Genomic DNA, 16484 nt, shown 5'->3' with positions numbered 1-16484 from the left:
ACCCATTTCTTATCTCAGTGTCTGTGGGTTTGGTGTCTGGTTAGGTGCGCCTATCCTTAAGAGTCTCACCAGGCTGCATTCTCAATGAGGAGCTACACTTTCAGACAAGGCTTGATTGGGGAGAGATCCATTTCCGCGCTCCTTCAGGTTCTTGGCAGAATTTATCTCCTTAGGACTGTAAGATGGAGGTTCCTGTTTTCTTTTTGACTGCCAGCCAGAGACTGCTCTCAGCTCCTAGAGGCCACCTACATTCCATGTGACCACCTCAAAACATTGCAGTTTCTTCAAAGCCAGCAACAGAGTCTGTCTCCCTCCCATCTGCTAAGATTGAGTCTTACATGATGTAACCTAGTCAAGGGAGTGACATGCCTTTGCCATGTTCCATTGACTAGAAGCAAATCACAGGTTCCACATTTAAGGGGAAGGGATTACACTAGGGTATGAATCATTGGGGGTCACCTAGGGTGTGTCTGCCACACTTGTGAATGAGTATGGAAAGTGGTAGTTAATGAGTCCCTGTGTGCCTGGAGGCAGGTCTGGATGGCAGATGGCAGGGTCCTGTTCAACAGCTTTGTCAGTGACTAGCCTGAGGATAGGGATGACCTGGTAATCCAATACTTGTGTGACATGAAACTGCGCATACCAACAGATGATAGAATCATAATGCAGAATCATGTGGAAAGGCTGGAACAGTAAAACAGTACCAACAAAATGAAATAGATAGGGAACATGTGCAAAGTCCTACTTGTAGATGGAAAAGACCAAACACAAATGTTAATGGGTGGTCATGACTTAAGAGAAAATATGTATGAAGCATGGGGGTTTTAGTTGACAATAAGCAGCTAAATGTGTTTATCAGGGAAGCTAATGTGATCTTTAGAAAAGGAACCATGTTCTGTGAGGAAGAAAGCACCTGGAGACTAACCTATAGGAGGAACTGCTGACTGGGAAGCAAGGCAGCTGTCTGAATGCTATAAAAGCTATCATGTGGAAGAGATTTTAAATGACTTCTGAGGAGCTTCAGAGGGTGAAACAAAGACTAGTGGGTATTCACTAAAGGAAGATAAGTGGTGATTTTATATGATGTTTTTATAAAAATTGGTGTTGCCTGAAAATAGAATGGTTTCCCTGAGCAATAGGGTTGCCTCAACTCTAGAAGGGCTGGACAATTGCCAAGTCAGGAGTATTGTATGTGGGAGACATTCTGAATAAGGGGTGGGCTTTCAAATGATAGGAAAGTTCTTCAGGCTTGATCTGTTTGTTTTTCTATTCTTTCTCAACCTAAATTCAGAACGAGGGATGATTTCAGCAGATGTGCAACCTCAAAAAATAAGAACTTTCTAAATGTTTCTTGAAATTATGATATGTTAGACAATCCAATCATGGTATTCTGGATATTTTCTAACTACAAATATCATAGTTTTATTATTCCATTAGTTTAATTGTTAGCTTGTCTTCTATAAGGAAACTCCTGACATATTTAGTTTACAGATAGCATGACTTGTCAGCTACAGAAGCGTATGAAAAGCTCATAATTAAAGAGTCAAACCCTAGCTTTAAATTGTTAATGTTACCATTCTGATTATTTCTATCAGCTAATATTTAGCATAAGTACACTGAGCGCTTTTCACAAACCATTCCAGAGAGTCCTGATTTTATAAGGCAGATACTTATAAAGTCATCACCAGTTTATAAATGAGGAAACTAAGACTTAGAGAGGTTCAAGGAACTTGCTCAAATTTATAGAAATCGTAAGTCACTAAGCAGGATCTGAGCCCAGACTGCCTGGTGCCAAAGTCCATGCTGCAAACCTCATTGATACTCACTGAAAATACATGTTCCTGCTCCCTGTCCCTGGCTGCCCCCACAGGAGTCTGTGTGGTCGGGAGCTGGGATTTCATTCCAAGTGTGAGGCGAAGGTTTTAAGCAAGGTGGTAACATGACCTGATTCACAGTTTTAGAGGTTTGTTGCGAGGCTAGGGATAAAGTAGATTACGGTGGAGCAAGTATGGAGTGCAGGGGTTCATGGAGGCTATGGACCAAGTATGGGTGACTTGGAGTGGGATGCAGAAGTGGAGGTGAAAGACACAGGTCTCCTCATTTTGGAGGAGACTCGGAGGTAGCCTCAAGGGCAGCCCTGCCTTCCCCCAGATAACAGGGCCCTGCTGCAGAAGGCCCTAATTGACCCCAGGGGCTATGAGTGTTGAGAGCCTACATCAACCCATCCTTGACCCTGTTTGGTGCCTAGGACCCAGGAATTCCCTACCCACAGTGTACCAGGCCCAAATGCATAGCCAAGAGGCACTTGTATATTGTAGGGGTGGGGGTAGGGTGGAAAGAAATTGAACATAGGGTCAAGGGTTGGTGTGTGTGGCTAGACAAGGCTGGATTAGCCATGACAAGTGAGAGAGAAAGAGAACAGGATGTCTCCCCTGTTTTTAGCTTGAGAAGCCAGGTAGATGGTGGTACAGACCCAGGAGGTACAGGAAAAGAGAGGCCCATTTAGACATGTTAAGTTGTCAATGTCTATTAGAAGGAGGTTTCTGCTCTGGCCAATGTGGCTCAGTTGGGTTAGAGCATTGTCCCATAGAATGAAAGGTCGTGGGTCCCATCCCCCCGTCGGGCCTGTGCAAGAAGGCTACCAGTTGATGTTTCTCTCTCACATCAGTGTTTTTCTCTCTGGCTCCCTCTCTCTCTCCCGCCTTCTCTCCTCCCTACCTCCCTCCCCCACCCCTCCCCCACTCTAAAGGCAATGAAAAAGTATCCTTGGGTGAGGATTTTAAAAATGAGGTTTCTGACTCAGTGATTCTGATATACCTCAGAGCTTGGTCTCTGAATGATAAATTACATTTAATCTTTGTCTGCACTTTCTGTGAGTGGCCTGAGAAACTTCTCAAGCCAGCCAAGCAAACCCTATTTCTATTCAATCTGTTCAACTTCCTTGAGAACAGAAATGCTCACCAGGTATTCCCCAGAGAACAAGAGACTGGGGAAAGAACCCCATTTCTGAATGCAAGTGTTTCCTTCCACATCTCATCTCTAGTACCTTTCCTTTTTCTTTCTAAGCAGATCTAGCCCCTGAGAATGAGGGAAAGATGGGATCAAGCAGGATGGAGCCAGGTTGGATTAACATTGGTTTATATTGGGCTTGCCTCTGCGAGATTCAAAATACTCTGATGCTTTCCAGGAAATTCTCAGTGACTTGCATTTGAAGAACCCTAATGCTCATGGTACAGTTCAGCCACATGAGACATTTGCCTCATTAAGAAGTGGAAGCTGAAGCTCACTGATTACAAGAAAGCTAGATGATAATGTAGAGATATTAAGTCACATGTTGAATCTTGACAATTATTTCTGTATCCATGAACCAAAAACCTTGTTTAAGAAAGCCTTATTTGTTTTATTGTTTTGTTATAAATAATGTAAAGATTTTTATCCTAATTACGTACCCAGAGGACTTCATCCCTCATAATGCACACTCTTGGGTGGGAAGTTCACCTCACATCCTGAGCTATTCCTCTGCAAGCTAAGGAAAGTATAAGTTGCACCCTCCTAGTACAATTAGAGGGTTCCTTTCATCTTCTGAGAGAGGCATGGGATTTAGTGGGTGAGAGCAAGAGCTCTGGAATTGGATAGACCTGGATGTGAGCACCAAGTTCCTCATACTCTCTGTGCCTCTGTTTCTCCATCTGTGTCTACCTTTTAGAGTCATGAGGATTTAATGAAATAATGTTTTTAAAAAGCACTTAGTGCAGTGCATGGCAGAGGGTAGCTAATATTCATATCCAAGTTCAGTTCCTATCCAAGGTTCCCCTTCTATTGTAGCAACAGCCAATACATCACAGTAGTAAACAACAGCTTTATGCATACAAAGAATAAAATTATACAGACGGGGTTAAAATTGATTTGGGTCCAAAGTACTTACTGCTGGCTTCCTGGTGCCCAGCCCTGGAATCAGTCTCAGGTGTCGCCAACAGCTAGCTTTCACTCTTTTTTTTTTTTTTTTTAATTTTGGTTTTTCAATTACAGTTGTCCCCTTTTCCCCTAATTTCTCTCCCCCACCCAACCCACCCCCTCTCCCGCAATCATATCCCTCCCCGTTGTCCATGTCCATGAGTCTTTTATACGGGTTCTTTGACTAAACCCTTCCCTTACTTATCCCCCTTCTCTCCCTCTCCCCTCCCCCCTGTTGACTGCTATTCTGCTCTTTGTTCTATTTAGTTCCTTTCTTTGTGTTGTTCTTTAGTTTCCTGTATTAGGTGATATCATATGGTATTTTTCTTTCTTTGCCTGGCTTATTTCACTAAGCATAATTCTCTCTAGTTCCATCCATGTTGTTGCAAATGGCAGGAGTTCCTTCTTTCTTTCTGCTGCATAGTATTCCATTTCACTCATTTTTTAATCCACGTTTATTGAGGGTCTGCAGTATGCCAGTCATACTGCTGAGCACTTGGATAAATTGTCTGCTTTCATTGTTACATCTCTTTAAGGTAAGAATTATGTGCACTCCCCATTGCAAGGGGTAAACTGAGGCACAGAGAGCCTGAGTAGCTGACCCAAAGTCAAGCAGCTAGTAAATGGCAGACTGTGCTAAAGTCGGATCTGTCTAGTTCCCAAAGCCATGCCTCCAGTGGCACCCTGCTGCCCTGTGCTGACTCAGAACAGATGACATATTCAGGGAGATGCAAGAGAGTTTATTTTCAAGAGAACAATTGGTTAAGGCTTCAGTAAGGGATTGACATTTGAGCAGACCTTGAAAGATGCACAGGAAGGCTGAAAGGACAGCGGAAAAAGCAGGATGAGACAAAGCAAAGTGTATCAGGCAGGAGGCCTCAGCTCCTGTCATTGCCAACCCCATCCGCTCTTGATACACTTCCTCAAAGCAGACTGCTTGTCTGAGGATCCTGAAGAACAGGCATTTGAAGGCATAGAAGCAGACTGGCCAGTTGATGAGAAATAAGTTTCAATGTCCCTCTTTTATAGACAGGGCGCTTCTATGGCTTTCCAGAAGCCTGTCTTAAAATGAGGCTGAGAATCAAATTATGCTTCAGAATGATTGCCAAATGTCTATTCAATTTCCCTTTAATTTGTACATTCCTTTTCACCTTAGTGAAGCAGAATGTCTTTTTCATGTTGTAGGTGTTTAATAATGTTTAATTAATTTAATTTCAGTCAAAGTGGATTTTTAGAGAAGAAAAACATGTCAAATTATATTACTATTTTTCGCTGTTCTTCCAGCCTTACCACTCACAGTTCTAAAATCCAGTCTCTTAAGATTTTGGATGGCACTGAGAATAAAAAATGGTTTCTCTGCCCTCTCTGAAGCACAAACAGTTCTGTTGGAATACAAATTGGGAAGTTACCTCAGGGGTAGAACACGGGGCTGGGCCCCTCTCAAGGCCTGCCGTTTGGTTGCCAAAGCAGAAACAACACAGTGATTTAAAGCCTTCCGTCCTCTTTGAACTGCCTGGTTAGAGGATTTGAATGTTCCAGATTCCCAGCTCTGGAGTTCGGGGAACATGAGCAGGTTTTGTTGGCAGTGCAAATGTGGGCTGATCAGAGTTCATATTTAGGTATTTCTGGAGCTTGTGATGGCTTTATCAGCAACGTGGGTATCTGACATTCCAGATCCTGAGCCAGGAAGCCTGACACTTGGCCTGAAAGCAAATCTCAAAGTTGCTTCCGTATGGGATATCACATTTGCCTCCACATGTAGCATAACCATTCTCTCAACTCTGAATTGAAGTTATTACTGAACAAGCTCATAAATACTCCCACATCATTTATCCCCATGTTTTCAGTTTTAGGGCATGAAAGGTAGCTTATATTTTGTTTCATTTTATTTTCACTTCAACAGCCAACCAATAAAATATGAAGCCTGGGATCATCCAGATGCTAATAAAACAATACTGGTGCCCCAGGTCCTAGCAAAAGACAAACCACTGGCATTAATAATGCACTTTTTATGGGGATCCAGTGTGCTGCCTTTTAACATGGTTTTAGCTCTTTTTCTCGGTGATTTTTTAAAAGGAATATCAAATTTTTTAAGTATATTTTATTGATTATGTTGTTACAATTGTCCCAATTTCTTTTCCCTTTGTTCCCCTCTTCCCAGTAAGCCCTCCCCTCCCACTCCCCTTAGTTCATGTCCATGGGTTGTGCATATAAGTTCTTTGGCTTCACCCTTTCCTACATTATTCTTAACTTCCCCCTGTCTATTTTGTACCAACCAATTATGCTTCTTAATCCCTGCACCATTTCCACATTTCTCCCCCTTCCCCCTCCCAGCTGATAACCCTCCAAATGATCCCCATACCTATGATTCTGTTCCTATTCTGGGTTGCTTAGTTAGCTTTTGATTTTATTTTTTAAATTCAGTTGTTGATAGCTGTGAGTTTGTTGTCATTTTAAAATGATGTTCATAGTGTTGATCTTCTTTTTCTTAAATAACTCCCTTTAACATTTCATGTAATAATGTCTTGGTGATGATGAACTCCTTTAACTTAACCTTGTCTGGGAAGCACTTTATCTGCCCTTTCATTCTAAATGATAGCTTTGCTGGATACAGTAGTCTTGGTTGTAGGTCCTTGCTTTTCATCACATTGAATACTTCTTGCCAGTCCCTTCTTGCCTGCAAAGTTTCTTTTGAGAATCAGCCGATAGTCTTCTAGGCACCCCTTTGTAGATAACTCTCTGCTTTTCTCTTGCTGTTTTAAGATTCTCTCTTTATCTTGAACCTTTGGCATTTTAATTATGATGTGTCTTGGTGTGGTCCTCTTTGGGTCTAGCTTCTTTGGGACTCTCTGTGCTTCCTGGACTTGTATGTCTATTTCCTTTGCCAAATTTGGGAACTTTTCCTTAATTATTTTTTCACATAAGCTTTTGACTTCTTGTTCTTCCTCTTCTTCTGGCACCCCTATGATTCGGATATTGGCACATTTAAAGTTATCCCAGAGGTTCCTAAGCCTCTTGTCATTTTTTTCAATTCTTGTTTTCTCATTCTGTACTGGTTTACTGTTTCTTTCTTCCTTATGTTTCAAATCATTGATTTGAACCCGTTTCCTTCCCTTCATCATTGGTCTTGCATGGATTTTCCTTCGTTTTATTTAGCATAGCCTTCACTTCTTCCCTTTTGCATTTGCAATGCTTCTGCATACCTGTCAAGTCTGTGAGCATCTTTATCACCAATGTTTTGAACTCTGCATTTGTTAGATTGGTTATCTCCTCGTCACTTAGTTCTCCCACTGGAACTTTTATCCATTTCCTCTTTGGGGCCATACTTCTTTGTCTCCCCATCTTGACAGGCTCCTGTGTTTGCTTGCCTCTATGTCTTAGGTAGAGCTGTCGTACCTGTCACGTTGAAAGGGGCGGAGCCTTAGGTATTCATCAGTATGGGTGACCTGTTTTACCACGTTGTGGCGCTCTATGTGGGGGATGGGTCTGAGAGGGAACAATGCCACTTGCTCAACACTCGCCCATTTTCCAGGCATTTCTCCCACTTCCATATGGGACTGGCACCTCTCAAGCTGTTGCCCTAGCCATCGTTTCCAGAGTGGGTGAGTTTGCAGATGTTCTAGGATCGTAGGGACCCTTTAAAAAAGTGGACTCTAGTGAGAGACCAGCAGTTTCTGCCTCCGCCCCAACCCCCACTGGTTTGCACAGTCAAAAAGCAATGGGACTTTATTTTCCCTGATGCTGGAACTGTGAGATGTGTGGTCTGGTCCGGTGCTGGGAGTGCTCTCCAAGTGTCCCTCTCAACTTCTTTAAATGTTTGTCTTTGCTTTCCGTAGCCTGCTGCCACCACCACCACACTATATCCTCTCTGCCCCGGCTCCACCCCTCCTATCTGTCTGAATGAGTATTTCTTCTTTATATCTTTGTTGGACTTCCATACAGCTCGATTTTCTGGAACTTCTGGTTGTCTCTAGTTTTGAGGTAATTGTATTCCTTCTTAGTTGTGGAGGGAGATGCAGCGCATCTATCTAGGCCTCTATCTTGGCTGTAAGTACAAGAAATATCAAATTTTTAAGTTTTAATGAACAAAGTATTGTCTTAATGAGCAAAGTATATAATTGGTTGAATTCCCTTATGTATGGGACACCTGGCCCAGCATCTGAAGGAAGAGAGCCATCTTCCTGCTCTAGCTCCCAGATGGGTTTCGCAAGGCTGGGACAGCTGTGGATGAAGACACTGGTAACCATATGCAGGCTAGGATTTTATCCACAGCCATAAATATTAAACCTTATCTTAGAGAGACAGATAATCTAAAATCAGTTTCTATGCTAACCCAGCTGGGTCATAAGAATGATTTTAAACCTTTATGAAAGGTGAAAACTTGTATTTTCTCCCAATATCTATTCCCTTCCTTCACAAGATCTGGTAGTTAGCATCTGCTGACTGTGGGATCCATGTTTTATGCCATTCTTAAAGTAAGCCACAACTTCTGTATGGCATGAGTGGAGACATTCAAGAAGCATTTCCAGTTCAGAGGGAAATAACTGAACACCATAAACGCCCTTCCCCAGAAACAAATGAAGATTAATGAAAACTTGTTACCCAGGTAAGGAAGGTCTTGGTTTCATGTAAGGAGAGGAAGAAAGTTGTGTGCCCTTGGAATTCTGTCAGAAACCAGAGGAAGGTGCTCTGGAAGAAATACATCTCCCTGCCATATCGGTCTGTCAGATCAGGGAGACAGGCCTCTGAACATTCACTATTTCATACATGCAGGTAAACTCATTTCCCATAACTTGCAAGTATAGCACCAACCCCAGATGTGAGTGAATGAGAAACACTGATTATTGACAAAACTCTTAGACTAATGATAAAAAATGTCTAAAGTACTTGAGTTTGCCAGCAGACCCTTTTCATTATTTGGATTTCTGAAGGCTAAATGTAAAGCATAAACAAAATAAACAGTTAAGAAGAAAATTTACTTTTATTTTTGCTGTTACTCCAAGTAAATTAGTTTTATTTTGTTTTATCTTATGGTCAGTATCATTTCACTAGACCCTTCCATAGTGCTGCATCCATTATGGGGGAACACATACATCACCTTATCACTGTTAATCTCCAGGATACTTTCTGCTTACCTACACAAAGGAATTAAGTTACTTTTTAAAATTTCATTAATTTTTAAAGAGAGAAACATCAGTTTGTTGTTCCACTTATTTGTGCATTCATTGGCTGATTCTTGTATATGCCCTGACGGAATCGAGTCCACAACCTTGGCGTACTGGGTCAACATTCTAACCAACTGAGCTACCTAGCCAGGGCCTAAGTTACTTTTTTAAAGGAGACAGCTCTGGCAGTGAGAATCCACCTTCTCAATTTTTACTAAATGGCCTAGCCTACTTAAATGAGCCTCCTTGGGTTAAACCAAAAGAAAAAAAAAACCCACCTCTGATTGAGGATGAGGAGATATCTGGATCAATTTTTAAGTATGAGTAGAGTCAAGAAAGACAGATGTGTCCATCCATGATCATTCATTCCACACTGGCAGCCAGGATCAACCTGATATGTAGATTGAATGGAGCTATACTTAGAATAAGTGAGGGACACCAGGAAGATCACCTTTCCCCCCAAATCTCTCCCTTATCATTTCTCCTCAGACCAAAACTGTTGGCATTAGTGCACTGGACATTTTGACCCTTAATGTGAATTGATTTGATTAACACTTACTGAAAAATGGCCATGTGCCAGACACTGCTAACTGCTGGATGTCCTCAAAGAATAAACAAGGACTAAAAGATTAGAGAAGGAAACACTTCCATCTGGAGTGACCTGGGAGGATTACATGGTGGGTGAATATGAATTTTCCAGATGCCTATAGACAGTGGAAATTCTAAGAGAAGAGATTCGCAAACATCCAGAGATGAGATGGAATCGACAGTGAGACCAGGTCATGAAAGCCTTTGATACCAGATGATCAAGTAGGAACTGAATATTCTGGACCAAGTGAAGATCAGAATTGTGTGAGGAAGACAAATGTGGGAAAATGCAGAGTGGAATAAGTGAATGGATAGGAATCAGAGGTAGGAAGGTAATTAAGAGGTGACCATAAAAATTTACCAGAAAGAGAGAGGGAGGGGAGTGAGGGAGAGAGAGAGCACCCATGCTAGGGTCCTGACAAGTACTGGAAAGGAAGAGATAGTTGTGATGATATAGTGGGATGAGAAATGATGGAAGGAGGACTTAAACATCCAAGATGGAGGTGCTGGCAGGACATCCTAGAGAAAATGGACCATCTGACTATGAAATGGAAATAAGGACCCAGAGCCTAGGAGAACTGATGATAAGGAGGAGGCAACAGGAGCTGGTGGGCAGAAGCTAGTGAGTTGAGTTCCAGGAGTCAGTGCTTCATCCCAAAGTCTCCTAAAGTCCCCCACTTACGGAGCAGAAAACCATAGACGAAATGCACTGAAGCTCTTCCTAGACATTAGCAAAAACTCTCTTCCAGCTCAGCAGAGGGTCCTGGCAGTAAATCTGTGAGTGACATCATGGTAGCTTCAAACAAGGAAAGCTGAGTCTAGGGCCCCGGTGCCTGCTAAGGAAGAGCAGTGATGGGTGGGTTGGACTTGGGGCCGTGGACAGCGTGAGGGAACTGTGATGTCCTTCAGGGCCTAGGGTGGGAGGGGGGCACAGAGGGCGCCCCCTACAGAGGTGGGAAGGGCTGCTTCACAGTTATGTCCTGACCAGGTAGTGGGAGAGTGGTGGGAGAGGTGACAGGGAAAACTTAGGGTAAGGAGGCCTACCCCCACTTTTTGTCCCCAGCTCTTCCACCCTTTCAGCCTGAAAGGCTTTCTGCCTCTCTTACTCCTTCACGTAGATTAGTGAGGTCTCAGAAACTCTAAAATTCTGGGGAGAATATTTGAAAACAGTGTCCTCCAAGACACATTCATTTCAACATGAGAAGACCTGAATTCTGTCCAGCTCCACTACTTGATTGGAGTTGCCTGTGTCATATCCCACTAGGTGAATAGCTTAGCTACACAGGTATATCTGTCCTGAGGAGCTAAGTAACCTGCTCTGAACAAAGAGCTTGGCATCTCCGACCCTGAGTGTCCTCAAATGTGCTGTGGGAGTGATATGTCACAGACAAAGATCAGGTGATATAACGGATGTGAAAGTACCTTGAAAACTGTCAGTTACCATACAGATCTTGGTTGTGATGTATTTGTATGGAGTTCCCTGTCAGCCTTGAGAACTTAAAAAAGTCTAATGTTAAGTGAGCTACTTTATGGGATGAGCAGAGATGAGCAGATTATTTGCCTCCCCACCCTGCCCCCTGCCTTTTTCAGAGTGAACTACTCTTTCCTTTTTTGATGGAAAATGGTGGGGGCAGGGGGGGTGGGGGGGTTTTCTCCCCTACCATTTCAATGGTCCACCTATTTTCTCCCTCTAGCCCACCTTCCCTATTTGCATTATTAGACTAACAAACTGAAAAAGTGAAACTAATCCTCCCCAGTCCTGGCCCAAAGAGCATTTTCCCACCAAGATCTCCTGTCCCTCTGAGCTGGTCCCATAAACAATGAACGAGGCTCAGTAGTGTCCCTGCAGCACTGGTGGAGGGGACAGGAACACTAGGTGGGATGCAACAGAGGAAAAGGCCTGTCTGGTGTGGTTAGCAGGACAGTGCCTCTCACCACTTGATAACTTTTTCCTTTTTCTTTTTTTTTTTTTTTTTGGTCTAATTCAACTCTAGGTATCCCACAATACCTTATATGGCACTTGTCATATAACAGGTCATTAAGACTCATAGATAGAGAGTAGGCTGACAGCTGGGGGGAGGGGTTGTAGTGTAGAGGGATCAAGAAAAAAGAAAATAAAGAGAAAAAGCTCACAGACACAGACAAATGTGATTGTGATGGGGGGAGGGGGAGGTGGAAGAGGGTTTGGGGGGACAAATGGTAATGGAAAAAATAATATAATGTAAAATAAAAACAAATAATAAATACTTGTCAAATAAGTGAAAAAAGGAAATAAGTAGGAGGGAATCTTGATCCCAACCTGCACAGTTTTTGCTGGTGACAAAATGGTCCCTGTTGAGAAGGAGACCCCAAGCTAATGGTGTGAGTCATGCTGCTGCAGTATCAACATGAAGTTGTCCCTTCCCCTAAAACAGTGGGTACTTGAAAGTTTTGTGCCGTTAAGGTCTATTCTAAATGCTTGGAGCAGGAGGGGTGAGCTTAGTAAAGAAACATTTTTGTCAACGAGAGTGGAAAAAGAACTATAGGTATGGGGAACATATTGGGGGGAGGTCAGCAGGGAGGGGGAAGGGGAGAGGGAGGGAGATGGTATAGGAGTTAAGGATCATGGTAGGAGGGAATGGAATAGACAGAGAGAGGTTGAGAAGAACTATATACACAACTAATGGACAAGGTCTAAAAGTGGGGGGCAACTGGAGGGACGGGGGCTACCAGGTGGAGGGGAGAAGAGGGAAGGGAAATTGGGACAAATGTAACATTATAATCAATAAAACACATTAAAAAATAGATTAAAAAAAAAGAAACATTTTTGTTAAAGAGAAAAATACTGTCAGTAGTAGTATGCTAAAACAGTAAGCAGACCTTAATGTATGTATCTTGTATGTCTAGATTTTTTTTAATTGTTAGTTTTATAAAATAATTTTTTAACTATTACTCACAGTGGATTTCATACTGTTCCATTTATATTTTTGTTGTAGGTCCTCCTGGCCCCAGGGGTCCGAAAGGTGACAGAGGACCCCAGGGCTCCCCTGGTCCCACTGGCAACAAGGGACAGAAAGGAGAGAAGGGGGAGCCTGGGCCTCCTGGCCCCGCCGGTGAGAGGGGCCCAATTGGGCCGATTGGGCCCCCTGGAGAGCGAGGCAGCAAAGGCTCCAAAGGCTCTCAGGGCACCAAAGGCTCCCGCGGGTCCCCAGGGAAGCCCGGCCCTCAGGGTCCCAGTGGGGACCCCGGCCCCCCAGGCCCCCCAGGCAAGGATGGACTCCCTGGCCCCCAGGGCCCTCCTGGCTTCCAGGGACTGCAGGGCACTGTTGGGGAGCCCGGGGTGCCTGGACCGCGGGGGCTGCCAGGCTTGCCCGGGGTGCCAGGCATGCCTGGCCCCAAGGGCCCTCCAGGTCCCCCAGGCCCATCGGGAGCAGCAGTGCCCCTGGCCCTGCAGAACGACCCAACCACAGCACCTGAGGCCAATGGTAAGTCTGCATGCTCCCTCCCTGGCACCAGAGGATAGGGCCAGTGTGTGTGCTTGTGGCTGGACTGGCCCCCAGTGTGCAGCTCCAGGCTCCACCTACAGCCCGGTTTATTTGGTAGCGAAAGCTTCATGTGGGGGAGGCAGCGTCACTCAGACACATGTGTTTCTCTCTAAACCTGATCAGGTTCTCTAGCACTTGCTTATGTAGCTGAGTCCAGCCCTCAGGAACAAACACATCCCCGGACATTTCCTTCACACAGGTCTAAGGCTGGCCACTCCCAACCCATCCTGTCCCTCTTTGTGCCCTTCACTTGGGGACAATGTCCCTCAGTTAACATGCAGGTGGCACTTTCTGTTACTGAAGTCCAAATTTCAGTTCTTTTGAGAAGGTATTATGGTAACTTCTCGTCTATTCATAAATAAACCTTTGTTAAAACCCTAAATGCTGGGTGTGCAACCAAGCCCATTTTTCTCCCCTTTGACCCGCACCTGATTCCACTTGATTTCCTTCAGTACAACTTGGGTCACCTTTGCCATCCTGTGAGCCCGACTGGGTTCTGGTTGTCCATAGGTTCCGTATGATTCCAGACAGACATCGAACATCTGTGCCTGCCCTGCCTTTTGTAGTTGTTTCTGATATTTCTGTCATTGAAAGATGTAGAGGAACAAAGACCCAGAGCAGATATTTTCCAGATTATGTCGTTTTAACTACTGTGTTCTCTGCAGTCCACCTCCCTGCGCTGTCTGTGCTCCTGGCACACCTATGAATGCCAGCCACGGGCCCCACACACAGACACAGGGGCCGCTCCTGGCCTGCGAGGGAAGTGGGACTGTGGCTGTGGCCTCATAAACACAGCTGAAGAAGGCATAGTGCTTTCTGTGTTTTGTTTTTAATCAGTGTTGTAAACTTTTACATGCCTAGGCTGCCCACCTCACTGGAAGAACTTCACAGACAAATGCTACTATTTTTCGGTTGAGAAAGAAATTTTTGAGGATGCGAAACTTTTCTGTGAAGACAAGTCTTCACATCTCGTCTTCATAAATACGAGAGAGGAACAGGTATGTTTGCTACATACTTACAGAGTTGAAGAAAACTATAATTTAGGGATAATTTACATCTGGAAATTGCATGCTTACTAGGGAGTCAAAGATGTCAAGAATTCATGATCACATAAACACAGAAGGCTGCATTTTGGAGATTTGGGCTTTATCCAGTGACACGAAGCATTCCCAGCATGGGAATTATATCCTCTTGCTTCCACCTGGAAGACTGCTGTATCAAACTCAGAGATGCGTGGCCCCTCCTGGCGGCTGTTGAGAGAGCAGTAATCTAGCACCAGGCACCTGAGGGGAGAGTGTCAAAGAGGCATGAGCACCGTGGGGCTGGAGTGTAAGGGACCAGACACATGGCCCCAGCAGGGTCAGGAGGAGCAGAAAAGGCCATAGGAGCAGAGCCTACATGGGAAAACAGTATTGACCACTCACTAGGCCCATACTGTGTGCCAGGCACTGTGCAAGGTATTTTCTGCTTTAAACCTCACAACAATCCTAGTAGATGTATTATTATCTCTACTTTACAGATAAGAAAACTGAGGCTCTACAAGGTTGTAATGATTTATTCATGGGACAACAAGTAAATGCAGAGCTGAGCCTGAAAGTGAGGTCCATCTAGCAACAATGCCAATGGTCTTGCAATGGTGCCACACTGTTCCAGTGGCCTCCTCCCCTCTCCCTAAGTATCTCCAGCAAACACATGCCTGAAAAGATGCTTCCCACAGTACTGGCTGGGAATGCACATACGGTCAGGTGGATGGGCTTTAGGATATACAGAGCTGGGCCCAATTCCAGCTCAGCCACTTATCTTTATTATGCAGGTTGTTGTAGGGCCTAAAGATACATTGCATGCAACACACTGGAGATGGCACCTAGCCCAGAGGAAAAGCACAGTGAGGCCATGGCTGTTACTGTTGTAGAAGAACACAGGGGGCTGGGTGGTAGAAGGGGATGGAGCCTGGTTGAATTCATTGAATTGTCTGAATGATTTAGAGGAGGAAGAACATCGCTGAAGTATCACTTACGAATTTGTAAGAGGAAAACTATCAAAGCCCCCAAACAGTGCAAACAAAACAAGTACAATAAAAAACAAAAGAGCAAAAACAGGGTAATATGTTGACAAACATCCTCTTTTAAATTGTCCTTTTTTCTAAATGTTGGGGGGTACGCCCCCAGACATCTGTTCCAAAAAATACTAATGTACTGTCTCTGGTTTATTTTTCAGCAATGGATAAAAAAGCAGATGGTAGGGAGAGACAGCCACTGGATCGGCCTCACCGACTCAGAGCATGAAAACGAATGGAAGTGGTTGGATGGGACGACTCCAGAATACAAGTGAGTGCTCAGAAACTTCCAGATGGGTGGTCAGAATCTTGCTGTTCTGTTTTTCACCTCTTGCCTGACTCTGTACAATTTCTTTCTTAATGATGTTATGTCCTAGACACTCCTCATCCTGAGGTTTCTGGTACCAGTTGTGTATCTCTATGAAGGGAAATTGTGGTTCGGAATCTATATACTGTGAAGTAGGGTTTTTCTTTTTTCTTTTTATTTGAGTGATTTTTTTCATTTCTGTGAAGAAAAATAAATCAGACTCGTAAAACCACTCAGTACGTACTTGTGCCCGAAACATTCTTTTTAAATGTTGCTTATGAAGGAGAAGGAAGCCCAGATGACCTCAGGCACATTCAGAGTCACCCCAGCCATGGATCTGACATGGGCTGGGATGCTCCCTTCAGGATAACACCATCTGTGCCCCTGTCATCATTGGGCTTCTGTCCAGAGCATGATTATGAACTATAAGTTCACAGCTCTCCTGCATATGGGAAGTTCAAGTGCACCATGAACAAAGCTGTTTGTGGGATAACCATCTCCTAAAAGGTTTGAAGATTCTCTGTGTGGTCCAGTGTGACCTGAGTTTTCTAAAGGCAGCAACAACGAATGGAAGCGTGTCACAGTGCCTTCTCAGCTCCTGGGGACACCAAAGTGTTCACAAGCCTCCTCCTATGCTGGGTGTCCACAGTCCGTAATCCTGCCCAAGGGTCTGAAGATGACTAAATTGTGTCAATTTAAGTTTCACTTCTTTCTACTCCTGCTTTGCCGCTAATGGATGTGAAAATATGCAATAAACTGTACCAAATAGAGTAGAATTTATAAAAACCCACCTCTGAATCTCTTCCTTTGCTGGAGACAGAGAAGGCAGGCCCTGCAGAGGTGCCAGTAGGTATAAGGGCATCTCAGTGTCAGGAGCACATCCCAAACAG

The 16484-nt window shown here is 44.1% G+C and overlaps 1 protein-coding gene across 1 annotated transcript in view; it reads left to right on the top strand.

The window, feature by feature from the left end:
- Nucleotides 1–16484, top strand: part of COLEC12 (collectin subfamily member 12) — a 204106-nt gene that overhangs the window by 160074 nt on the left and 27548 nt on the right. The window contains exons 6-8 of the mRNA XM_090285759.1: nt 12683–13171; nt 14093–14229; nt 15449–15558. Coding sequence (XP_090141885.1) covers nt 12683–13171; nt 14093–14229; nt 15449–15558 — 736 coding nt within the window. The remainder of the gene's footprint in view (nt 1–12682; nt 13172–14092; nt 14230–15448; nt 15559–16484) is intronic.

This window comes from Furipterus horrens, unplaced genomic scaffold (assembly GCF_987537825.1).
Source record: "Furipterus horrens unplaced genomic scaffold, mFurHor1.1.pri manual_scaffold_8, whole genome shotgun sequence".
NCBI lineage: Eukaryota > Metazoa > Chordata > Mammalia > Chiroptera > Furipteridae > Furipterus > Furipterus horrens.
Note: the sequence above shows the minus strand (reverse complement) of the source record. Positions and strands in the feature narration are given on the sequence as shown.